The following is a 27,480-nucleotide window of genomic DNA, read 5'->3' on the forward strand; positions in this document are numbered from 1 at the left end:
TTCCGATTCTTCTTCCGGTTCCGACTCTTCTTCCGGTTCCTCTTCGGGAACTTGTGAATCAGTCCACGAATCATTCCAATTTACATTTGACTCTTCACTATTATTAGGTGAGTCAATGGGACTTGTTCTAGAGGTAGACATCTATCACATAATATCAAACGCGTTAAGAGATTAATATATCACATAATATTCACATGTTAAAAATATATAGTTTCCAACAAAATTTGTTAAGCAATCATTTTTCAAGTAAACACGGTCGAAGTCCAGACTCACTAATGCATCCTAACAAACTCGATAAGACACACTAATGAAAAATTCTGTTTCTCTAAGACCAACGCTCGGATACCAACTGAAATGTCCCGTTCTTATTGATTAAAAACGTTCCATATTAGTTGATTTCGTTGCGAGGTTTTGACCTCTATATGAGACGTTTTTCAAAGACTGCATTCATTTTTAAACAAACCATAACCTTTATTTCATCAATAAAGGTTTAAAAAGCTTTACGTAGATTATCAAATAATGATAATCTAAAATATCCTGTTTACACACGACCATTACATAATGGTTTACAATACAATATGTTACAATAAAATAAGTTTCTTGAATGCAGTTTTTACACAATATCATACAAGCATGGACTCCAAATCTCGTCCTTATTTAAGTATGCGACAGCGGAAGCTCTTAGTATTCACCTGAGAATAAACATGCTTTAAACGTCAACAAAAATGTTGGTGAGTTATAGGTTTAACCTATATATATCAAATCGTAACAATAGACCACAAGATTTCATATTTCAATACACATCCCATACATAGAGATAAAAATCATTCATATGGTGAACACCTGGTAACCGACAATAACAAGATGCATATATAAGAATATCCCCATCATTCCGGGACACCCTTCGGATATGATATAAATTTCGAAGTACTAAAGCATCCGGTACTTTGGATGGGGTTTGTTAGGCCCAATAGATCTATCTTTAGGATTCGCGTCAATTAGGGTGTCTGTTCCCTAATTCTTAGATTACCAGACTTAATAAAAAGGGGCATATTCGATTTCGATAATTCAACCATAGAATGTAGTTTCACGTACTTGTGTCTATTTTGTAAATCATTTATAAAACCTGCATGTATTCTCATCCCAAAAATATTAGATTTTAAAAGTGGGACTATAACTCACTTTCACAGATTTTTACTTCGTCGGGAAGTAAGACTTGGCCACTGTTTGATTCACGAACCTATAACAATATATACATATATATCAAAGTATGTTCAAAATATATTTACAACACTTTTAATATATTTTGATGTTTTAAGTTTATTAAGTCAGCTGTCCTCGTTAGTAACCTACAACTAGTTGTCCACAGTTAGATGTACAGAAATAAATCGATAAATATTATCTTGAATCAATCCACGACCCAGTGTATACGTATCTCAGTATTGATCACAACTCAAACTATATATATTTTGGAATCAACCTCAACCCTGTATAGCTAACTCCAACATTCACATATAGAGTGTCTATGGTTGTTCCGAAATATATATAGATGTGTCGACATGATAGGTCGAAACATTGTATACGTGTCTATGGTATCTCAAGATTACATAATATACAATACAAGTTGATTAAGTTATGGTTGGAATAGATTTGTTACCAATTTTCACGTAGCTAAAATGAGAAAAATTATCCAATCTTGTTTTACCCATAACTTCTTCATTTTAAATCCGTTTTGAGTGAATCAAATTGCTATGGTTTCATATTGAACTCTATTTTATGAATCTAAACAGGAAAAGTATAGGTTTATAGTCGGAAAAATAAGTTACAAGTCGTTTTTGTAAAGGTAGTCATTTCAGTCGAAAGAACGACGTCTAGATGACCATTTTAGAAAACATACTTCCACTTTGAGTTTAACCATAATTTTTGGATATAGTTTCATGTTCATAATAAAAATCATTTTCTCAGAATAACAACTTTTAAATTAAAGTTTATCATAGTTTTTAATTAACTAACCCAAAACAGCCCGCGGTGTTACTACGACGGCGTAAATCCGGTTTTACGGTGTTTTTCGTGTTTCCAGGTTTTAAATCATTAAGTTAGCATATCATATAGATATAGAACATGTGTTTAGTTGATTTTAAAAGTCAAGTTAGAAGGATTAACTTTTGTTTGCGAACAAGTTTAGAATTAACTAAACTATGTTCTAGTGATTACAAGTTTAAACCTTCGAATAAGATAGCTTTATATGTATGAATCGAATGATGTTATGAACATCATTACTACCTTAATTTCCTTGGATAAACCTACTGGAAAAGAGAAAAATGGATCTAGCTTCAATGGATCCTTGGATGGCTCGAAGTTCTTGAAGCAGAATCATGACACGAAAACAAGTTCAAGTAAGATCATCACTTGAAATAAGATTGTTATAGTTATAGAAATTGAACCAAAGTTTGAATATGATTATTACCTTGTATTAGAATGATAACCTACTGTAAGAAACAAATATTTCTTGAGGTTGGATGATCACCTTACAAGATTGGAAGTGAGCTAGCAAACTTGAAAGTATTCTTGATTTTATGTAACTAGAACTTGTAGAATATATGAAGAACACTTAGAACTTGAAGATAGAACTTGAGAGAAATCAATTAGATGAAGAAAATTGAAGAATGAAAGTGTTTGTAGGTGTTTTTGGTCGTTGGTGTATGGATTAGATATAAAGGATATGTAATTTTGTTTTCATGTAAATAAGTCATGAATGATTACTCATATTTTTGTAATTTTATGAGATATTTCATGCTAGTTGCCAAATGATGGTTTCCACATGTGTTAGGTGACTCACATGGGCTGCTAAGAGCTGATCATTGGAGTGTATATACCAATAGTACATACATCTAAAAGCTGTGTATTGTACGAGTACGATTACGAGTGCATACGAGTAGAATTGTTGATGAAACTGAACGAGGATGTAATTGTAAGCATTTTTGTTAAGTAGAAGTATTTTGATAAGTGTATTGAAGTCTTTCAAAAGTGTATAAATACATATTAAAACACTACATGTATATACATTTTAACTGAGTCGTTAAGTCATCGTTAGTCGTTACATGTAAATGTTGTTTTGAAACCTTTAGGTTAACGATCTTGTTAAATGTTGTTAACCCAATGTTTATAATATCAAAATAGATTTTAAATTATTATATTATCATGATATTATGATGTATTAATATATCTTAATATGATATATATACATTTAAATGTCGTTACAACGATAATCGTTACATATATGTCTCGTTTCGAAATCCTTAAGTTAGTAGTCTTGTTTATATGTATATAGCTCATTGTTAATATACTTATGGAGATACTTACTTATCATAATCTCATGTTAACCATATGTATATCCATATATATCATCATGTCCTTTTTACAAGTTTTAACGTTCGTGAATCGCCGGTCAACTTGGGTGGTCAATTGTCTATATGAAACCTATTTCAATTAATCAAGTCTTAACAAGTTTGATTGCTTAACATGTTGGAAACATTTAATCATGTAAATATAAATCTCAATTAATATATATAAACATGGAAAAGTTCGGGTCACTACAGTACACCTCCTGCTTCAGTTGGCGGTTCAGTCACTGTTACAGTTGGTGGTTGATTATATAGAGGATTAAGATGTTCCTCAGTTAGTTGTGTTTGACTAACTTCCTCGTCATCTTCAAGCTCACTATCTTCATCTGTATATACTACCCCATCCTCATTTGAATCAAAATCACCTCTAACACTCTGCGGACCTGGTTGCAAGCTAGAAATCGGATTCTGAACCTGCACTGGAGTAGGGATAACATTTTCAGAAGTGTTTTGAGAATCAAACAATATCTGAGTCAGAACTTCTTCATCTGTAGCGTCTGGCGGAAGATTGAAGGAATCAAATAACTTATCATATTCAAACTGCCATGCGAATCCTTTACTGACACGAGGTGGAGCATTGCGTTGAATATCAACCTCATAACGTTCTTCCACACACTTGGACTCAGTATTATACACCCGTTTGTTCGAATTCCTATATCCCAAGAAGATACCAGAGATCACCTTTGAATTAAATTTTCCTCCAGCGTCTCGTACCAGAATAGTACAAGGTGCACCAAAGGGTTCAAAATGTTTAATGTTTGGCTTTCTCTTGTGTAACAGTTCATAACATGTTTTACCATGTCTCTTCACCACTAGAACTCTGTTCATCACGTAGCATGCAATACTCACGGCTTCACCCCAGAAAACAATTGGAAGACATGAATCTGCTAGCATTGTTCTTGCAGTCTCAATTAGAGTCCTGTTCTTTCTTTCAGCAACACCGTTTGATTGAGGTGTATAAGCAGGACTGAACTGTTGTTGTATCCCCTTCTCATTACAGAACAACAGCATCTGATTGTTCTTAAATTCCGTACCATTATCAGTACAAATCTTTCTAACCTTCAACTTATACAAACTTTCGAGCTTCAGAATCAAAACTTTAATATGATCGAAAGTATCTGACTTGTGTTTCAACATTACGACCCACGAAAACCGGGAATACTCATCTGTAACCACCAAGCAGTAAGACTCTCTGGTGAGAGTTTTACAGTTAACTGGACCAAAGAGATCCATGTGTAACAGTTCCAAAGGAATATTAACAGAATGATGCTTTTTGGTAGTATGTGACTTTCTAGTCTGCTTCCCCTGTTTACACGGAATACATACTTCAGGAATATGAAAACTCTTAACATTCACACCATCAACTAATCCATTATGGACTAGATTATTCATCTTCCTAAGACTCAGATGACCCATACGCTTGTGCCAAATAATCGACTCCTGTTCAGTAGCTTTAGAAACAAAGGCCTGATGGCCTGAAGCTGCTTTAACATGAGCCTTACGCATATCAAGGATATAGAGATCCTTGCACCTTGGAGCTGTCATCAGAATCATGTCTTCCAGAATTACAAACTCTTTTCTCAAAATATAACAAAACTTATCATCAAAAGCAATTGAATACTTTTTGTCAGCAACTTGTGAAACTGAAAGCAAATTGTTCGACATCTGCTCTACATAATTAACTTTATCAAAGCTAACGTTCTCATTAGAAATAACACCCTGAGCAGTAATAAATCCTCCTTCACTACCTGCAAAAGAAACTGGTCCTCCATCTACTGTTTTCACATTAGACAGCAAAGACAAGTTCCCTGTCATGTGCCTGGACGCCCCACTATCAACAATCCAAGTACTGCAGCGTGGATTGTAGGTGACCTGCACATTAAAGTAAGAGGATTAGTTAGAAAGGGCCACCCATGCCCTAATGGCAGTGGGTTTCCCATCAACACCAACAACTGGAAACTCCACCCATTGTCCTTTAGATCCAGAAGGACCTTCAGGATGTTGAACACTCTTAACTTCTGATTTAGGTTTCCAAACTGTGTTATTCGGTAATGGTTTTCTATAATAATCATTAGTTTGAAAAACCTTTTTATCATTTGTTTGCACTGAAAAAGAATTAAACACTGGTGAAGGTGATCTCCTATTAAAGAACCGATTTGGACTAAGATCAACCTTCCTTCTTGGTGTCTGTCGAATGGGTCTACAATTCATAGCCCTGTGTCCCAACCTCCCACAATTGAAGCAGTTAACATTATCAAAATCATGAGAATTAAACACTTTGCATCTAATTGGTGAAAACTATCTCCTAGGTGGTTCAGTATGTTGTCTAGTCGTAGGGGATGACGAGACTTGTTGCTTAACAGTCTGTCGACGACCAGGCGGAACATACTTGGACACACTCCCAGATTTTGAACTTGCCTCTGTTGGTGATTGTTCTACCTTAGGACCTGATTCATCTATCCTGCCCTTACTGACAAACTTAGGTGACACTCCCTGGGTATTCTTCTTCTTATTCTATTTGGGAGTCACAGTTTTCTTAGACTGAGCCTTTTGACTCTCAGTCATCTTACTAGCATTAACAGGATTTTTCAGAATGGTAACTGGTTTAGTGACAAGCTCAAATGGTTTGCTGTCTTTCTCAGTGTCGATATCAGTATCTGACTCTGTTTCATAGACAACATCTAAAGGCTTCTTCGACTCAACTATCTTAATAGTACTCTCAACAGGTGCTTCTTTAGTCTTACCATATTCTAGTTCTACAACAGGACCCTTACTTTTCTCAACTGGTTTGTTAATATACTCACCTAAAAGTGGCGGGGCAACCTGGTTGTAACCTAAACCCTGCTGTTTAGGAGGATTCAAAGTCTGTTTCACATAAGACATCTCTGCCAATTGTCGATCCTAGCTTTTTCAGACTCGTATTTCAACTTAAATGAATCCCTTTCAGCCTTAAGAGTCTCTATCTGTCCCAAATACATAGTAATCACTTTTCCATCATCTATAACCGTTGATTTTAAGTGACCCACCTGATTTTCTAAAGACTTAATCACATCAACATAGTCTTTCTGTTTATTAAGGTAGAAAAGCGCATCATCATAGTTCTTTTTATTAGTCTGATTCTCCAAACTTAAATTCTTAAGGTCAACTCTAAGCTTAGGACAAGTCTCACATGTAACAGATATCTCATTAAGCTTTGTGATAACACATTCAAGCCTCTCAATTTCCTGTTCATAACCAATGCATTTAGAACAATTAGAAACTGAGTCAATACATACCTTATCATTTCCGGGCGTGTTAGCCATGAATGCATAGTCATTTCTTCCAACCTGAGAATCTGAATCTGATTCTGACTCTGACTCTGAGCTCGTACTATCCGAGTAATCAGCCTCATAACCTCCTCTACTCTCACCTTGATCTCCACAAACTGGACTCTGAACAGTAACAATCTTCTCATCATCACTCTTAAGATCACAGTTGAGCAAATGTTCCAACTCCTCTCTGAACCAAGTACCAACATGACAACTCATCCCTTCTTCTTCATCAGACGAGTCAGTAGTAAACTCAAAATCTGATAAGTCCTGAGCTTTGCGAAACTTATCATACAACCTATCCTTAATCCTTTTCCTGAAGCAAAGTTTCATCAGCTCTTCTGCTCTCTTCAACCTAGCATCACATTTGCACACATAGCATGTGCAATTCGGATTATCCTTACCCGTACAACCTGCATTTTTTCGAACAATTCTTTCCTCTTCAATTTCTGCTTCGCTTTTACCTACAAACACAACATTAGCCTTTTGCGTATCTACAGAGATGGACCAGTCACATACTTCATCCGCATACGTTGTAGTCAAAGCTTTGGATTGAACAGAACCCGAAGATTCTTTCTCTACAATTACATGTTGTGGTGTAACTGAGATGGTTGTCTGGTGAAAAGGATCATGAAAACCAGGCTTGGGTGGTCTCATGCAAGTCTTCTTAAAATGACCATATTCATCACAATTGTAGCACCTAACCTTTGACATATCAAAACCAAATTTCGAATCTCGATTCAAACTCAACGATCTTTGTCCTGTTTTCTTCAAGTACTTTCTAGCACGTCTCACAATGCTACCCATACAGTAAAGTATATCTATTCTCTCAAGCTCGTCCTCATCAATCTGATCATAGTCTTCATTTTCAAGATGACTATTAAGCACCTGTCCACCAATCATATCGTTGTATGAGTTAACAACAATAGCTGCCAATGCCATATCTTCCTGAATAGATTCTCGAGATTTCTTCTTGATATTCTCAGTATGAAACACAGGAGTTTGAGTCTGAGTCTGAGTCTGTTGAATCGGAGAATCCTCAATCATCTTAATTGTAGAATTTTGAGCTTGTAATTTAGCATTAAAGTAGCCCGACTGAGACGATGGTGCAGACATTTGTGAAGCATTGGCTGATATGTATGATGTCTGTAGTGGAGCATGAGTACCAGAAGGCGAAGCTAAAGATGATGCAGCAGCTGCTACAGAACCAAGTCTCTTTCTCTTTGCTTCATCTTGAATGTCCTTCTCCATCAACTTCGATGTAAAAGCTGTTAGTGTCAACGGACGACCTGATGAGATGTACCTGTTCTGAATCTTTTCAATCTCATGATCCCACTTTTCTGGAAGACCATCTTTCAACACCCTTACTGCCTTTTCATCAGGCACCTCAATCCCATAATCTGCCATCTCTGCAACCAATAATCGATATCTTTCCAAAGTCTGTCCTAGAGATTCTGAGGGAAGAGCCGCAAACACCCTCCATTCATCCTTCAAAACCTTACCCTTAGTCGCACGATAAGTAGCTGTACCCTCTGTTGCTGATTGAAGAGCCAACCAGATAGTATACGATGTTTTGTTTCGGTTCTTAAATTGCTGAAAAATCTCCTTAGACAACGCTTGGGTTAGCTGAGCATAACATCTACACTCAAGATTGTACTCTTCACGCTCTGTGGGACTAAACTGTGAAGTTTCTTTGGGTTCACCATCTGCTCCGCATGGCCATACATACGGATTCTCAATACATTCTCAAAGTCTAGAGTCAACTCCTTTTAAGTAAATAAAAAACCTAACTTTCCAGTCCAAGAAATTCTTAAGGTTGTCAAGTCTAGGTACTTTATTCGCTGATCCAGATTCACTTTCATTAAGTAACAGTTTTTGTAGTCCAGGTGCAATTACTAAAGCGCTGTATTCATTTGTCATTTGTTCATTAGTGTCAGACATTTTGACTGATTAAGATTGATTAAGATTACTTAAGTGCAATTAAAAGATTCTGTCTCAAAAGTGGATCGGCCGAAGGACGAGACGATCGGTCGGAGGACGGTGACAATCGGTCGGAGGTCTAAGATTGACGGCCGATGGTTAAGACAAACGATTCTAAGTTATGAAAGACTGTCCTCCGGTTCACTGATAGACGATCGGTCGATTGTGTCTGACGTACGGTCGAGGGTCGTGACGAACGGTTGATGGTCGAGGACGATCGGCCGAGGGTAGTTCTTACGAATTCTGGGCAGAAAAAAACTAGGGTTTTTCTACAAAAACTTCAATCTTGATCAAATTTGACGTTCTAGACTTAAACAAAACCTATAGAAACCTCATAAAAACACTCTTGAACAAAAATAGACTCGAAAACACAAGATTTAAACGTAAAAATTTCAACTTTTGATTGAAAACCCGTTTTGACCAAAACCCTAAAACAAGAAAACTATAAAATCTACTCAAAAACGTTTGGATCAGCAACTCTGGGCTCTGATACCACTTTGTAGAAGAACTATGGACCTTAGATCAAATGTATTAACCTAGATTAACGGCGCAAACGATAACTAGGGCGAGTCGAATACTTAATTAACTATCGGGATCAATCTAACCAACAAATAGTTGATATAATCGATGCCTAGAGCCTTGTATTCGGTTGGGGATTGGTCTGGGACGATAAACACAGAGTAATACGACGGCTAAAGGGTTTGTGGTGTGTTACCTTACAATGAACCACAAAACCCGTATATATATATATATATATATATATATATATATATATATATATATATATATATATATATATATATTCAGTGACCATCGGCCGGTGGTCTGAGACCTACGGCCGATGGTGAGAGTCCCTCGACCGATGGTCCCTACCATCGGACGATGTTCATACATGACTGAAATACGAAATACAAAACTAATAGAACTTATTACATAATAGAACTCGAGATTATGCACCAACACATACGAAGAACTTAAAACGGGACTATCAAAACTTGGATCAAGGCTTGCTGAGCCAGAAATACAACAGCTCATGGACGCCGTAAGCTACCTCTTAACTACATGCATACATTGACTTTTTAAGTCAACTATCCAATTTCAAAATAATTATGGTTACCATGCTGATGTTGACAAAAATGGAACAATCGACTACATCGAGTTCATCACTGCAACAATGCATCGACACAAACTTGATAGGGAAGAAAATTTGTGCAGAGCCTTCCAATTTTTCGACAAAGATAACAACGGGTGGGTTTGCTTACACGAATATTATATAGTAATTCGTGGTATAGAGTATTTTGTTGGAAAATTTGGTTGGAAATATGTTCCACCAATTTTTGGGACACAAATTAATATATAATAAAGTGATATATATTAACGACTATGTAGTGGGTTTTGTAGCCACTAATGAGAGCTTTAAAAACGAACTTAAGCGTGTTCAAAACGGGTTAATGGTGAATGAGATATCGCGTCTCAAAGTTGTTAGTTTAAGTGCAAAGTAAGAAAAAATTGGATTTATCAATCAAGGATTTTTGTAAATCTTCTCTTAGATTTTGTCAGTCTTTTCTTTTCTTATTAAGATCCTAAAAGATTTGATTTGTGATTTTGTAAATCTTTTCTTATCAATTTAGATTGTGTTTGCACTTTAAATACCATACTTTGGTATTTAGAATAAAAAAAATTAACTAACACAAAAACAAAAATCATAACCCTCTTACATTTGTTTCCCAGCTTCTTATTCTACTACTTCGGTCACCCCGCTTTCGGTCTCTTTTTCAGGCAAATGCTCTAGTCCGACAGTACGCTGCTTCGAACCGGTGTACCCTGGGAACAGACGTCGAATCTGTTTAAGGGAATTGTGTCAAACACAAGCCCGGTTCAACCTTCAATTCGGTTAGATCGTTCTATCTATTGGTTGTTATTATGATTACTTATTATACATATTTTCTATATGTTTGTGATAATATATATAATTGTTTCAGTTTCGTGTACTATATTCCTACATATTTTTTATACAATTATACAATAATTTGGTTGACATGAGTAGTGTTACAGGTTTATCACTAGAGATGAACTGAAACATTCTATGACTCAATACGGAATGGGAGATGAAGCAACCATTGATGAAGTGCTTGATGATGTAGATACTGATAAGGTTAGCAACAACTAGAAACTCAATAAATCAATACTTAATGATTACTATATTAACCATCCTAATGACGAAATTTGCAGATAGTCTATTTCTTTTTTCTTTTTGATAACATCTATTATCTATTATCTAATATCTAATAAAATCAAAATCAATTTAGGGTTATCTGATACATTGATTATTCGTATCTTGGCTGAATGTAGGATGGGAAAATCAATTATGAAGAGTTTGTAACAATGATGAGGAAGGGAACAGTTGAAACAGGTGAACATGTCAAAATACAAGAACTTGGTTTCTAGTGTTATTTTTATCAACTCCGAGGGGTGAATTATTTATCGTGTGACAGATAATAAATAAATAAACCATGGGTAAATAGAGAATAATAATTATTTACTCATATGTGCTTTGCTTTAGTCATTTGTGTGTATAAAAATATGTGTGGGCGTGATCTTTGCTTGAATTTGTTGGTTGATTTTTGTAGTTTTAATTGATCTTCTTTTCATAAAGAGCATATATACTTTTTTATTGGAGCAAATAAGTTTGATGTCTAAAAGTTATAACTTTAGTCGTTCCAAGTGCTACAGAAGAATTTCTTTTTAAGGAAATTTATTAACAATTTCACTTATATTGTTAACGTTAAAATTAACTGTGTTTTGTAGTTCCAAAACGACACCACCTGGTGTCATGCGGATGGTTTTCGGTTTTCACTCGAAGGAAAATTCCAGGGATGTTGATTGGTTGGATTCTGGTTTTAACATTGATGATTTTGGGTAGTTGTAACCAGAAAAACTGATATGTAAAACCGTTCTTAGAAACACTTCTAATTTCATCCATGAAAAGGTCGGAACAAAATCAACAAGTGTTTCTTGTTTGTTTTTGTATTCTCATATTTTCCATATAAGTGGCTCTAAAAATTAAGAAACAATTGTTTCTCCAGCCATCATTCTAAAAAATCTAGTAGCAATATCGAACGGAAGTTTTTTTCTGCTCAAAATGCACCATTTCAAAGAAAAAGCAGGTGTTTCACCATTCACAAACCTAACTAACTAGTATTCTAGAACTAATAAGTGGAATACAAAAAAAAAAAAAAAAAAAAAAACAAAGTTCACTTAACAGTAACATATATAAATCATGAAAGTAAAAACATGAAACCATAAATAAAATAAGTTGATAACCAGTGACTAAACTTGCAAAAAAAAAAAAAAAAAAAACATAATGACTAAAGTTGCAATTTTTCACAAACCACAGTGACCAAACGTGTAATTAATTAAGTCTTCTAAACTTGATCATCTACAAGACGATAACCAACCTCAGCAGTCATCCCTTTCTTGCTCAGACGATCCTTCTTCAACTTATGAAATCCAGACTTAATCCCATCAAAGAATGTTTTTTCAGAAACCACAATATCCCAGCAAATGCAGAAGAGAGAAAACACACCACAATCAAAGAGGAAAGTCATTAGCTTGACAAGAAAAGGCAAATCTTCACTAAAACCCAGACGGGACACGTACATAACACCACAAGCAGCAAAAAACGTTGACATATTCACCGTAATGTTCCTGTAAACATCATTAAATTAGAGTTTAGTTTGTTGAAGATAACACCTGGTTATCACACAATATAAACGATTCTGATAGTGAAATTATGAAGAATAAATCAACAAAAACAATGGAGCAATTTTCTGGTAACTAATTATAACTGGAAACAAACGTTAGAAATGGAATAGAAAAGATATGTACATCTGCTTCTACTTTTAAACTAAAAGATAACTCCAAATAACAATACCTCCTTCTACCAGCAAAAAAAAAAAAAAAAAAAAAAAGTCATATCTCTACCAACAAAGTAGAGATATACGTTTCTCCACACATGGTAATAAGTCATCCCTCCCCCCTCTTATTTGAGAACAAATAGCCAAGTAACATAACAAGTTTATCACTTTGTGACCAATTAAGTAAATACCACGTGCAAAATTTAAAACCAACAAGTTTGAGTGGGCTAACTCTTAACTTACTTTCTTTCAAGGGCGGCCTCAGCTTCAGCTTCAGCATCAGACTGGGCCTTCTGTTGGGCCTGATCCAGGGCTTGTTTGGACAAGGCTTGAGTTAGCGCTCGGGATTGGGCAAACAATTTATCCAAGGCTTGGATTTGGGCTATTCTATGGGCTACGAGTTCTGCTTCAATTTTGGCTTCGGACTCCGCAAGCAGCATATCCAACTTTGACCCAAGTTCCCTGCAAAAAACACACATTATTATTAACATTCATATTCATATTACTCAAGACAAATGGATTTCGAGTTAAGCTTTATTACAAATTATGAGAGTGTGGAGTGCACACACTATTTCAGCTAACTAGCGTTAATGAATTGAAAGGTTATGTTTGTTGTTAGTCTCATGAAATGGTGCAACTTTTCATGAAAAAAGAAAAAAAGGTGTAACCATTTATGGTACCATTTCAATAAAAGACGTGACCATTCATGGACACCTTTTTGCCAAAAGGTTTAGCCTTTCATACTCTCTATATACAGAGAGTACTTGTCTCAAATTCAATTGATGAAAAGATGGGACAATTAATAAACTCTTTGTTGTTGACTCCAAATTATAATTGCCTACAATGGAGTTCTTGCCTTTGTCTATATGGCATATAGAGATTTCGTGTAACCCTTGGGCAATGTCTAAGGTCGACATACTTTATTGTGAAAGTGTTCACACGATTCAATCAAAGGTTTATCCGGGACCACCCTAAACCCTATAATAGCAACAAACTTAACCCTTACAGACGCCATAATTAATATATCAAAACTACTAAGAGTGCTCCCAATGGTACGTCTAGGAGCCCGTCCAAGCTTTAGTCCACGAGGACACCGTTGGCACCACTTAGTCCAGCCTTTAGTCCAGCTCCCTCGTTCTCCTGCTCGTCCATTTAAATCATATTGCTGGACGGATGGACGGATATACATGCATATATTAATTGTACCATTAACATTAAAGCTTGTAACATCTTTAATTAAATAATTTAAGTGAACCCAATTTATTTGAGGAGGTATGTCATTGTTGGGAATGGTTAGTTCTGGATTTAGTCCTGAGAAGGAAGTGGGATGGAAGTGATGATGTGTCGCTGAATGGTTGGCTAGTCCTGGAAGAAGTCATGTCTTCATTGGGAGCACCCTAATAAATTTATCAAAATATAAGAAAAACGTCATTGATAATCTGACTTACTCAATGTCTTGGCATTCAGATTGATGCTCAGAATGGGGTATTTCACTGCAACAACACATATATTATAAATAAATTAACACAAAATAGAAAAAATAATAACAAAACACGTTTTTCCAATTTATTGCTTAAAAACAAATTAAATGTTAGAGTAAAAAACGTCAGGGAAGAGGTCAGATTTTCCGAAGTCGGCAACGCATCTCGATTTTTCGACGTCGACGTACCGTTGCCGACATTTAAGCAATACGTCATCGATACGTCAGCCATGAACGCCTTACATACACTGTTAATTTTACGAATAATAAAAAAAATAAAATTTAGTTTGTGATTAAATTACTTACCGGTGTGGTGTCGCCATTGCTAGGGTTTAAAATTGCGTAGAAGTTGTCGATACCTCCATTTATTTATTTATACTTATAATAATAATGTGTAATAAGAATTTTTATGGCTGTAAATTGTAATCTCTTGTGGTGTAAGTTATTTAGCGGGCTAATTGCATTCGATGTAAACCATTGGGCCTCTTTTGGTGATTAATAAACAGCTTTAAAAAAAGTGTGTATAAAATGATAGGGAAGACAACGGGCATCGGGTGCTATACCCATAATTAATTTATTCTTTTAATCTAATATCCAAAATCATTTCTATTTAAATATAATTTTCAACTCATATATGTTTGATTAAGTGGGTTAACGGATATCCATTATTAGATGTTAGTTTTCTTTAAAATATTCTATTATGAAATTGTTGGTACGATTTTCCGTATAGCGGCTGTAAAGTACCAGTACAAGACACTATCCGCCTAGCGTAGAGCGATAGTATGTTGATTGATGTTTGTCCTCGGGAAATAATCCCTGCAGACCCGGAACACGGATAAGAGATCCGTTGGGTGGCCTCAATCAATCTGAGGATCAATCTGTTATTGATCCGTATAGCGTTATGCTGCTAAGCGGTTAATTTGCTTTTAGAGTGAGAAAGAACTGTGTGAGAGAGAAAGTGTACTTCTCTCTGACTGAAGTTCAGATGTGAAATGTGGTAACCCAGAGAGTCTATTTATAGGCACAGAATGTCTGAAATTCTCGGGATACACGTGTCAATCGCTGAGTAGTTCGCAAAGTATCCGGAAGGTCGGTGGCGTGTGCTGACGTGGTTGCGTGCCACTCACGCGCTTAGTAAAAGGGCTTAAGCATAGAAGCTGCCTGCAGGGCTTACGCATGACGCTGGGCGGCCTGCTGTACGCTGGGCGGCAAATACTGAAAAAACCGCCAAATTTTGTTATCTCTTATGCTATTTGATCCATTTTCTGTATAAAAATGGTGTTTTTATGCGTGTATCCCCTAGGATACACCATTAAGTTCCCCCAGTTGAATGTCTTTATTTTTGTAAAAAATAAAGTCATTAAACTAAAAAAATAAAAGATGTCTTTTTCCTCAAAGACACAAAACTGCTGTAGCCGTCTGTTTTTCTGTGTTGACGTCATATTCCTAATTATGAATTCGCCTCCAAAAATCTTTTTGATTTATTTTCAAAATTTAAATTGTTGCCCAATTAATCTGGTTCATACAAGTGGCTTGATCACATCCTTTCATCGTCCACCAATTTGACTATAAATAATCCATTCCCCTTTCACTTTTCCTTTTCCGAAAACTGATCATTTTCTTTGAAGACGTCTGCGATTACTTTCTAGGGTTCTTAACGATTAATTTGTGCAAGGTCAGTTCTTGTTTATTCTTCTCCTCTGTTTGTACTATTTTATTTTAAATTGCTACCATGGCCGAATCCAGTAGCACATTGTGATGACCCGGAAATTTCCGAACAAATTTAAACTTAATCTTTATATGTTTCGACACGATAAGCAAAGTCTGTAATGTTGAGTCTCAAAAATTTTGGAACTATGCTCATATATTCAATTACCTTTGACTAATCCCGACGATTCACGAACAATTGTGTGTAAATAAATATGTAAATATATATATATATATATATATATATATATATATATATATATATATATATATATATATATATATATATATATATATATATATATATATATGTTTATGTATATAATATTTTGAGTTAATAAAATACACTTATTTCAATTGAAATTAAAAATGTAAGATATTATACAGAATAATTAAGTTACTATTAAAATGAATATATATATAAATATATATGATATTATTATGGATCTATACATGATTTCTATTAATAATTATTAATATATTGTTACATATATAAAATATTCAATAAATTTTATCATATAATATAATAGTACATAATTAATAAATCGTAATATTAATATATTAAATATAATTACAAGTTTAATTATTGTTGTTAAATTAATAAATCATAATATTAATATATTAAATATAATTACAAGTTTAATTATTGTTGAAATATTATTATTATATTAATTATTATTATTAGTGTTGTATCATTAAAAATTACAATATGAAATTTGTTACATGTAATTATTATATTATTATTATTACTCTTATTATTCTTATTAATATTAATATTAATATTAATATCAGAATATTGTTGTTATAATATATTATATAAATATAACATTTATATATTTAATTCCTTATATCTTTATGATTATAAATAGTTAGAAAAATTATAATTTTAGTATTATTATGATTATTATTAATCTTATTACTAGAAATTATTATTAATTTATATATATTTTTTTCTTTTATCATTATTGTTATTAACATTATTATTGTTTCTACCATCATATTTTTTTTACATTATTACTAATTATTATTATGATTTTTATTATTAATAATAATATTACAGTATTATAATTATATTTATTATTATTATTAATATTAATATAAAATATAAAATATATTATATATATAAAAATCAAATATGTACGAAATTTATATCTTTCATTATCTGCTTTTACATTTTTCTTCTGATTGTGAATCTGTCGACGAATTATCACTAGAAAACAATGGACAATCGAATCTTATTGCTATTTAAATACCACTTGCACTCTTTAAATCATTACTGAAAATTTTAAAACAGAAAAAGAAAACAGATAAACCAGTTCTACATCTGTTCTTGTTCTATTTTTCAAAAAGCTCGAATTCGTTTTGTTTTTCAAAATCTATAAATGCCAAGTTGTTAGAAATGATCTATTTAAACTCTCTGTAAGTTTTCTTGCTTCAATTCTTTTTATTAGCTTCGAATTTGTAAAGTAAAAGTTAAAATTAAAAAGTCAACAGTTTGGTTCATCAAGAAATTCGTAATGGTTTTGATGTTTCTGGATCAATGGATGATTCAAAAAGTTTCTAGGAGTGATTTACTATCTATTTCATGTTGAAATTTTTATCTAAAACATTTTAGAAATTGAATTTTGATTTTTATATCATGTTCATGAACTTTGAAAAAGCATTTGATCAGATACGAATGAGATTTAAAAATCTAAAAATGCTGTTAGGATAGGATTCAGTTAGTCAATCTTTCTGTAAAATATCATCTTCCAATTCTTCAAATCCACGACGAATTTCAAAGTCAAAGTTTTTGAAATAAAAAGTCAACATTTGTTTTTCAATAGAATTCAAGGGGTGATTTTAAACGTATTTCGTGTTGTAACCTTTGTCTAAAAACATCTAGAAATCAAAATCAATTTTTTTGTGTGCAGTCGCTGAATACAGCAGCCTTTTTTTCTTTTTTTTCTTTTTTTTTTTTGTTAATCAAATTAATTACATGTAATTGTTTCTATATTGGCCATTGAATCCTAAAATCGATTTAGTAATTGTTTGTAAGATTAAAATGAGGATAAGTCGACTTGAAATTGTGAAGAAGAAGGAAAGGAAGTCAGAAAGTTATAGGGGTTATGAACTAATAGAATGGTAATACTTCAGAAAAACAGAAGGTGCTTGGATGGTTAAGAGTGTTAGTGTTTGGGCGTGAGGTCGCGGGTTCGAGTCCCTGCAAGGACTGTTTTTTTTTAAACCCTAAGAGGTAGTCTATTTTCATTATTATTATTATTATTATTATTATTATTATTATTATTATTATTATTATTATTATTATTATTATTATTATTATTATTATCATTTTAATATTATTATTATTATTATTATTATTATTATTGCTAATATTATTGTTATTATTAGTTATTGTTATTATTACTAGTATATTAGTTATTAATATTATTATTTTTACCAATAAAAGTAGTACTTACCCTTTTAGTATTATTATCATAATTATAATTACAAGTAGGATTATTATTATTATTATCGTTATTACTAATATTATTATCATTACAAGTATTATTATTAAGTAGTATTATTACTAATATTATCATTAGTATTATTATAAGCATTACTAATATTATTACTCTTATTACTTTTACCATTTTAGTATTATTATTATTATCATGAAAATAAAACAATTTATTTTTATTTTCATAAATATTAGTACTAATATCATTTTATAAATATTAGAATTTTTATTATTATCATAAATACTATTACTAATATTATCATTATTATTGTTAGTATGATTATCACTATCAACATTGTTATTATTAAAAATTATAATCATTATGATCATTTTTTACTAAAATTATTATTTTGTTATCACTAAAACTATCAATATTATTGTTATCAGTATTATCTAAATCATTATTATTAATAATTATGATTATTAAATTAACAGTTTTAATAAAGTTATTAAAGTTATAAACATAAAAATAAAGATTATGTATAAATATATATTTAATACACATAACCTAACGATATTAATATTTCTATATATAAAATGAAAATATATATAATGAAACTTATTAATTTATTAAATATATATAAATTACATCACTAGTAATAATATATATATATATATATATATATATATATATATATATATATATATATATATATATGGTTCGATTGCAATTACGTGTGTTAATATATATACAAATGATATAGGTTCGTGAATCCGAGACCAACCCTACATTGTTCAGTTGTTCAATGTCGTCATATGTATTTTTACTACAAAATACAGTATAGTGAGTTTCATTTGCTCCCTTTTTAAATGTTTTTGCAATATATATTTTTAGGACTGAGAATACATGCGCTGCTTTTATAAATGTTTTACAAAATAGACACAAGTAATCGAAACTACATTCTATGGTTGGATTATCGAATCAAATATCACCCTTTTTAGTCTGGTAATCTAAGAATTAGGGAACAGAAACCCTAATTGACGCGAATCCTAAAGATAGATCTATTGGGCCTAACAAACCCCATCCAGGTTACGGATGCTTTAGTACTTCGATTTTATCATGTCCGATGAGAGTCCCGGAATGATGGGGATATTCTAGACGCGTTTTGTTAATGTCGATTACCAGGTGTTCACCATATGAATGATTTTTAATTCGCGGGTTACGCGTATTATTTTGTACTCGGGTTACGTATACAATTAAATATCTAAAAATCCTGTGGTCTATTAAAATTATCGAAATGATCGATAATGTTAAATTAATGAACTCACCAACCTTTTGGTTGATACTTTAAAGCATGTTTATTCTCAGGTATTAAAGAAATCTTCTGCTGTGCATTTGCTCATGTTAAAGATATTACTTGGAGTCATTCATGGCATATTTCAAAAGACATTGCATTCAAGTCGTTGAGGTCCATAAAGATTATTATTAAGTAAATGACAGATTAGGTCATTTATAGTTAGGATATTATGAAATGGTATGCATACCTGTCTTATTTCGATGTAATGAAAGTTGTCTTTTAAAAACGAATGCAATGTTTGTAAATTGTATCATATAGAGGTCAAATACCTCGCAATGTATCCATATGTTATTGTATTCGTCCTTATGGATTAGGACGGGTCGTTACATGTGGTATCAGAGCGGTGGTCTTAGCGAACCAGGTCTTGCATTAGTGTGTCTAACTGATAGTTGTTTAGATGCATTAGTGAGTCTGTACTTCGACCGTGTCTGCATGTCAAAAGTTTTGCTTATCATTTCGAGTCAAAAATTACCTGCTAATCATTCTTAGGGAATCACTTGCTTATCATTTTTAGTCTAGACACATCTTATTGCATTGACTGCATGAATAGCGTATAGACAAAATTCATATCTTAGCGTACCTATTACTGTAAACTTTGCCTGGCATATTCCGTAAATTCCTCCGTAATCCAAGAAATCTTTTGTTTTGTATATAGATATTCTATGTAATTAGAATACCATCCGATTGCTGAAAATCATTTCCTATCGAAAAATCCTTTACTCATTCGTACGAAATGGAACTTGTCACTAGTTCAAGTTCTTCGGAACCCGAAAACTATTCCGACATTGATGTTCACCTAAGCTCTGAAAGCAGCGTCACCAGAATGAATCAACCAATCAGCCATCCCCAATTCATCTGATGAGTTCGTAGTCTATTAAATCATTGGAGACAAGAAGAAGGTGATCCCTTCCATCCACCACATTGCCCTCTTGGCAAAGAACCCGAAGCACTTACCGGCGAACCTGTTCGAAACACCATTTTCTCTCTCATTTCCAAAGTATTTCGCCATGACTATATCATAACTCAGATTCTAAACCTTATTCATTCGCTCGTTCCTACCGACAATCATTCCGGAGTAATAACAGAAGTCAACGAGCTTCGCGCCCTAGTTGTAGCCTTGGAAAATATGGTGCAAAATGTAACAGCTTCAGCAACATCACTGGCACCAACCTCAATACCAGTACCACCAACAACCCAAGTTTCAACATCACACGTCTCAACATTTCAATCCATACCTCGAACTTAATCATCGTTATACATCATTTTTCTTCGTTCTACATGACGATTATATAATTTCTAATGTTTTAGAGATTATATATTCTAGTTCTAACGGTAAATCAAATGAGATTAATATCATATTGACTCATTAAATCCATGATTACATCTGAAGAAAATATATATGTAAGTATATTTTCGTAAAGATTGTAATTAAAAATTCTTTCGTACAAACTGTTAATGGTGAAAATATTTTAACGGGTAGGTAATACCCAAAGAATATTTAGATTTCACATTAATAAGTACACTGTACATTCTTTCAAATCTAATTCAACAGTCATTTTACTATCCTATTTACAACCATCGATATACGTATCCGTTTACCGCAGAATAACCATTCTCATTCAATTTCATATTTAGATTTTGATCTATTAGAATCCAACAAGTGGCATAATGAAGAAAACATTGGACAAAAATAAAATTTGATAGAAACAAACAAATTAACTATGAGAAATTTTGTTAAGAATCAACGCTAACAAAATCCTAGCTAAATGTTCCTAGCTACCTATTAATTCCTTATTACATTTTATTATCGCATTTTATTTATCGCAATTTATATTCTTGCAATTTTATTTATCGTCATTTAATTTATGTTATTTATTTTACGCACTTTATTTATCGTCATTTAAATACTGTTATTTATGCATTTTAAATATCGGGACACGTATACAATGTTTTGACATATCATATCGACGCATCTATATATATTATTTGGAATAACCATAGACACTCTATATGCGGTAATGATCGAGTTAGCTATACAGGGTTGAGGTTGATTCTATAATAATATATATACTTTGAGTTGTGATCGAGTATGAGACATGTATACAATGGGTCACGATACGTAGTAATTAATTCGAATATTATATATTAAACTATATATGAATTATTGAATTGCTAACTGTGGACTACCAACATTGAACAATTAAAATGAATTAAAATATTGATTATAACATATGAAACTAAATAATTCTTTAAGTTTGCCACTTGATTTCATCTTAAACCTCATTTGTATCTTGATGATTACAGTCTGCATTCAAACCTTTCATGATTCTTGAAAATACCTCAATCGAGAGGATGAACCAACCGCACTTCATCTACGGAAGGAAAGATTGATGCATATAGTTATGCACCTGAAAACACTCGGAACCCGAGTAAACGTTTAACACGTATCTGTACTAACTCCTTTGGCGTTGTTATTACTGAAAATAATTTTGAAATCCCTTACCAAACTAGCCAATTTTGTCACAGCTCCAGCAAATCAATTTCGACTTTTCATTCGAATGAACTCTACTATAACTTTGATATATATGTTTGCAATTGTTATTGTTAACGGGAAACCTTTTATATTCCACCATATTACCAGCAGACGTACCAGCAACTTCGTTACTCCTTGGCTTAAATCTCTCCGACAAATCACTATATTTATCTATTGAAGTTTTATCATGAACTTATCGGTATCTTGTAACAATAATTACCATACCAAATACCAAGAGGCATCAATCGATAATCTCGAGTTTCTCAGCGATTCTACAACAACAATTATATATATATATATATATATATATATATATATATATATATATATATATATATATATATATATATATATATATATATATATATATATATATATATATATATATATATATATAACTTCTATCTCCTGGATTTACGAACTTCAATTCTGAACTTCTGTAAAGTGCTTTAGCCTATGAATCAGTTTTCTGAGTTTTGAAAAAGCTGATGAAGCAGTGAAAACTGAAGACTGTTTTAACAGTCAAAAGTTTGATGATAAAGAATGGAGTGTTGGAAACACTCAATGGAAAATTTGTACTGGAAAACGAATTGAGCAAACCATGAAGGAGACTCTGAACAAATCACAAGGACTAAACCTGCCTTCAAAGAATCTAAATGATTCAGTGTTTACTAAAATCATTAACGAATACCTTGCTCCTAACTCTGAACCCTTACGGACGAATCTTATTCATCATCCTTGATATTAGAAATTCTAAGATATCATCGTATCTTTCATTATAAATATCCTTGAAATTTCTGAAGATATTTCCATAACTATTCTTATCTAAAATCATTTATCTCTTGCGATATCAGTGTTAAATCAGAAAGGAAACTGTTTTAGTTTCTAAATTCTGAAAAATTCGAATCTAAATATGAATGATATTGAAGTAGTGTTGGGAACTGAAGCATGAGTTAGTATAATATAATGACACTTGATCAACGTGATTATATTACAGTAAGTCATGCTGAGTTTCTAATGGAACATAATGATTCACAGATCATAACATCATCATGTGCCATGTTACACGACTCTTACATTCTATCTAACATCTAAAGATATCTAGAACATATTATCTTGATAGTTCTATCTTTTAATTGAATTCAGAAAATCAGCTATGACTACGTCACCAGTTAAGAAGAACCTGCATTTAATCATTTCACTCTTTTTTGATAGCTTCACTCGTACGCTTCACATAAATGAATCATTTTATCCATATTACCCACTAATGATAAAAACCCTAATTTCTAGCTCGTATGCGTCATGAAAACATACTTATTGTCAGTCATGACCATTCTAATCAAATTTTGGGACAAAATTTCTTTAACGGGTAGGTACTATGATGACCCGAAAATTTCCGAACAAATTTAAACTTAATCTTTATATGTTTCCGACACGATAAACAAAGTCTGTAATGTTGTGTCTCGAAAATTTTGAAACTACGTTCATATATTCAATTACCTTTGACTAATCCCGACGATTCATAAACAATTGTGTGTAAATAAATATGTAAATATATATATATATATATATATATATATATATATATATATATATATATATATATATATATATATATATATATATATATATATATATATAAGTGTATATGTATATATAATATTTTGAGTTAATAAAATACACTTATTTCAATTGAAATTAAAAATGTAAGATATTATACAGAATAATTAAGTTACTATTAAAATGAATATATATATATATATATATATATATATATATATATATATATATATATATATATATATATATATATATATATATATATATATATATATATATATATATATATATATGATATTATTATGGATCTATACATGATTTCTATTAATAATTATTAATATATTGTTATATATATAAAATATTCAATAAATGTTATCATATAATATAACAGTACATAATTAATAAATCGTAATATTAATATATTAAATATAATTACAAGTTTAATTATTGTTGTTATATTATTATTATATTAATTATTATTATTAGTGTTGTATCATTAAAAATTAAAATATGAAATTTGTTTCATGTAATTATTATTATATTATTATTATTACTCTTATTATTAATATTAATATTAATATTAATATTAATATTAATATTAGAATATTATTGTTATAATATATTATATAAATATAACATTTATATATTTAATTCCTTATATCTTTATGATTATAAATAGTTAGAAAAATTATAATTTTAGTATTATTATGATTATTATTAATATTATTACTAAAAATTATTATTAATTTATATATATATTTTTTCTTTTATCATTATTGTTATTAACATTATTATTGTTTCTACCATCATATTTTTTTTTTACATTATTACTAATTATTATTATGATTTTTATTATTAATAATAATATTATAGTATTATAATTATATTTATTATTATTATTAATATAAAATATAAAATATATTATATATAAAAATCAAATATGTACGAAATTTATATCTTTCATTATCTGCTTTTACGTTTTTCTTCTGATTGTGAATCTGTCGACGAATTATCACTAGAAAACAATGGACAATCGAATCTTATTGCTATTTCAATACCACTTGCACTCTTTAAATCATTACTGAAAATTTTAAAATAGAAAAAGAAAACAGATAAACCAGTTCTACCTCTGTTCTAGTTCTATTTTTCAAAAATATTGAATTCGTTTTGTTTTTCAAAATCTATAAATGCCAAGTTGTTATAAATGATCTATTTAAACTCTCTGTAAGTTTTCTTGCTTCAATTCTTTTTATTAGCTTCGAATTTGTAAAGTCAAAGTTAAAATTAAAAAGTCAACAGTTTGGTTCATCAAGAAATTCATAATGGTTTTGATGTTTCTGGATCAATGGATGATTCAAAAAGTTTCTAGGAGTGATTTACTATCTATTTCATGTTGAAATTTTTATCTAAAACGTTTTAGAAATTGAATTTTGATTTTTATATCATGTTCATGAACTTTGAAAAAGCATTTGATCAGATACGAATGAGATTTAAAAATCTAAAAATGCTGTTAGGATAGGATTCAGTTAGTCAATCTTTCTATAAAATATCATCTTCCAATTCTTCAAATCCAAGACGAATTTTGAAGTCAAAGTTTTTGAAATAAAAAGTCAACATTTGTTTTTCAATCGAATTCAAGTTATCTGTTATATTTATGGTTTAATTAAGGATTTGTAAAGTTTCTAGGGGTGATTTTAAACGTATTTCGTGTTGTAACCTTTGTCTAAAAACATCTAGAAATCAAAATCAAATTTTTTTTTGTGCAGTCGCTAAATACAGCAGCCTTTTTTTCTTTATTTTTTTATTATTTTTTTTATTAATCAAATTAATTACATGTAATTGTTTCTATATTAGACATTGAATCCTAAAATCGATTTAGTAATTGTTTGTAAGATTAAAATAAGGATAAGTCGACTTGAAATTGTGAAGAAGAAGGAGGAAAGGAAGTCAGAAAGTTATAGGGATTATGAACTAATAGAATGGTAGTACTTCAGAAAAACAGGATGTGCTTGGATGGTTAAGAATGTTAGTGTTTGGGCGTGAGGTCGCGGGTTCGAGTCCCTGCAAGGACTGTTTTTTTTAAAACCCTAAGAGGTAGTCTATTTTCATTATTATTATTATCATCATCATCATCATCATCATCATTATTATTATTATTATTATTATTATTATTATTATTATTATTATTATTATTATTATCATTTTTTTTATTATTATTATTATTATTATTATTATTATTATTATTATTATTATTATTATTATTATTATTATTATTATTGTTAATATTATTGTTATTATTAGTTATTGTTATTATTACTAGTATATTAGTTATTAGTATTATTATTTTTACCAATAAAAGTAGTACTTACCCTTTTAGTATTATTATCATAATTATAATTACAAGTAGGATTATTATTATTATTATCGTTATTACTAATATTATTATCATTACAAGTATTATTATTAAGTAGTATTATTACTAATATTATCATTAGTATTATTATAAGCATTACTAATATTATTACTCTTATTACTTTTACCTTTTTAGTATTATTATTATTATCATGAAAATAAAACAATTTATTGTTATTTTCATAAATATTAGTACTAATATCATTTTATAAATATTAGAATTTTTATTATTATCATAAATACTATTACTAATATTATCATTATTATTGTTAGTATGATTATCACTATCAACATTGTTATTATTAAAAATTATAATCATTATGATCATTTTTTACTAAAATTATTATTTTGTTATCATTAAAACTATCAATATTATTGTTTTCAGTATTATCTAAATCATTATTATTAATAATTATGATTATGAAAATAACAGTTATAATAAAGTTATTAAAGTTATAAACATAAAAATAAAGATTATGTATAAATATATATTTAATACACATAACCTAACGATATTAATATTTCTATATATAAAATGAAAATATATATAATGAAACTTATTAATTTATTATATATATAACTTACATCACTAGTAATAATATATATATATATATACATATATATATATATATATATATATATATATATATATATATATATATATATATATATATATGGTTCGATTGCAATTACGTGTGTTAATATATATACAAATGATATAGGTTCGTGAATCCGAGACCAACCCTGCATTGTTTAGTTGTTCAATGTCGTCATATGTATTTGTAAGACCCCAATATTTATGGCACACAGAGTTTTAAATGATGTACGTATAGTGGATGAAGCTTAGTGTAAAAGTTAAAAGGTCAGAATCTGCCCAGACAAGGGTGCGCGCCTCGCACATGCCAAGTGACAGAATTCTGCCTTTTTCTATTTTAAGTTTAATGAGGGGCTTTTTGGTCTTTTCACTTGAGGCCGGATCTCAGGCCTTATCAGCTGGTTTGGATCCACTTTTGGATCATTTTCACATCCATTCATCACTCTCAAGTATCTTAGAGAGAGAGGGAGAATTCTAGTGAGAGAATTGGGGTTTTGGAGATGAAGGAGCTTGAATTGATCAAAGTCTCGGGTTTTAAAGTTGTTCACCTCATTCCTAGCTTCGTTTTGGTTGTTGTGGTAAGTTCCAACTCCGAATTTCATTGTTTGATTTTGATATTCAAGTTAGGGTTTGAACTTAAATTGTTGATAAACCCACTTAAACTCATGAAGTGAGTTTAGTGTTGCTTGTAATCGGGTTTATTGTTATTGTTGGTGGATTTTAGGTTGGTGAACAAATTGGTTATGATTAGGACTTGTAATTGGGTTTAATCACTAGGTTTAGTGA

The 27,480-nt window shown here is 30.9% G+C and overlaps 2 protein-coding genes across 2 annotated transcripts in view; one reads left to right on the plus strand and one right to left on the minus strand.

Moving 5' to 3' along the window:
• LOC139840607 (calcium-dependent protein kinase 29-like) overlaps positions 1-11,634 on the plus strand; it is a 44,911-nt gene extending 33,277 nt beyond the window's left edge. The window contains exons 6-10 of the mRNA XM_071830864.1: positions 9,656-9,736; positions 9,815-9,940; positions 10,748-10,847; positions 11,045-11,105; positions 11,501-11,634. Coding sequence (XP_071686965.1) covers positions 9,656-9,736; positions 9,815-9,940; positions 10,748-10,847; positions 11,045-11,105; positions 11,501-11,634 — 502 coding nt within the window. The remainder of the gene's footprint in view (positions 1-9,655; positions 9,737-9,814; positions 9,941-10,747; positions 10,848-11,044; positions 11,106-11,500) is intronic.
• Positions 11,635-11,990: 356 nt separating this feature from the next.
• Positions 11,991-14,548, minus strand: LOC139845642 (uncharacterized). Its single transcript, XM_071835905.1, has 4 exons — positions 14,396-14,548; positions 14,058-14,102; positions 12,853-13,071; positions 11,991-12,400 (listed from the first exon to the last, which is right to left on the minus strand). Exons 1-4 carry the CDS (start codon positions 14,410-14,412, stop codon positions 12,118-12,120), a joined length of 564 nt encoding a protein of 187 aa, XP_071692006.1. The 5' UTR covers positions 14,413-14,548; the 3' UTR covers positions 11,991-12,117.
• Between the last annotated feature and the right edge of the window lie 12,932 nt (positions 14,549-27,480).

The sequence above is a fragment of the Rutidosis leptorrhynchoides genome, chromosome 4 (genome assembly GCF_046630445.1).
Source record: "Rutidosis leptorrhynchoides isolate AG116_Rl617_1_P2 chromosome 4, CSIRO_AGI_Rlap_v1, whole genome shotgun sequence".
NCBI classification, from domain to species: Eukaryota; Viridiplantae; Streptophyta; class Magnoliopsida; order Asterales; family Asteraceae; genus Rutidosis; species Rutidosis leptorrhynchoides.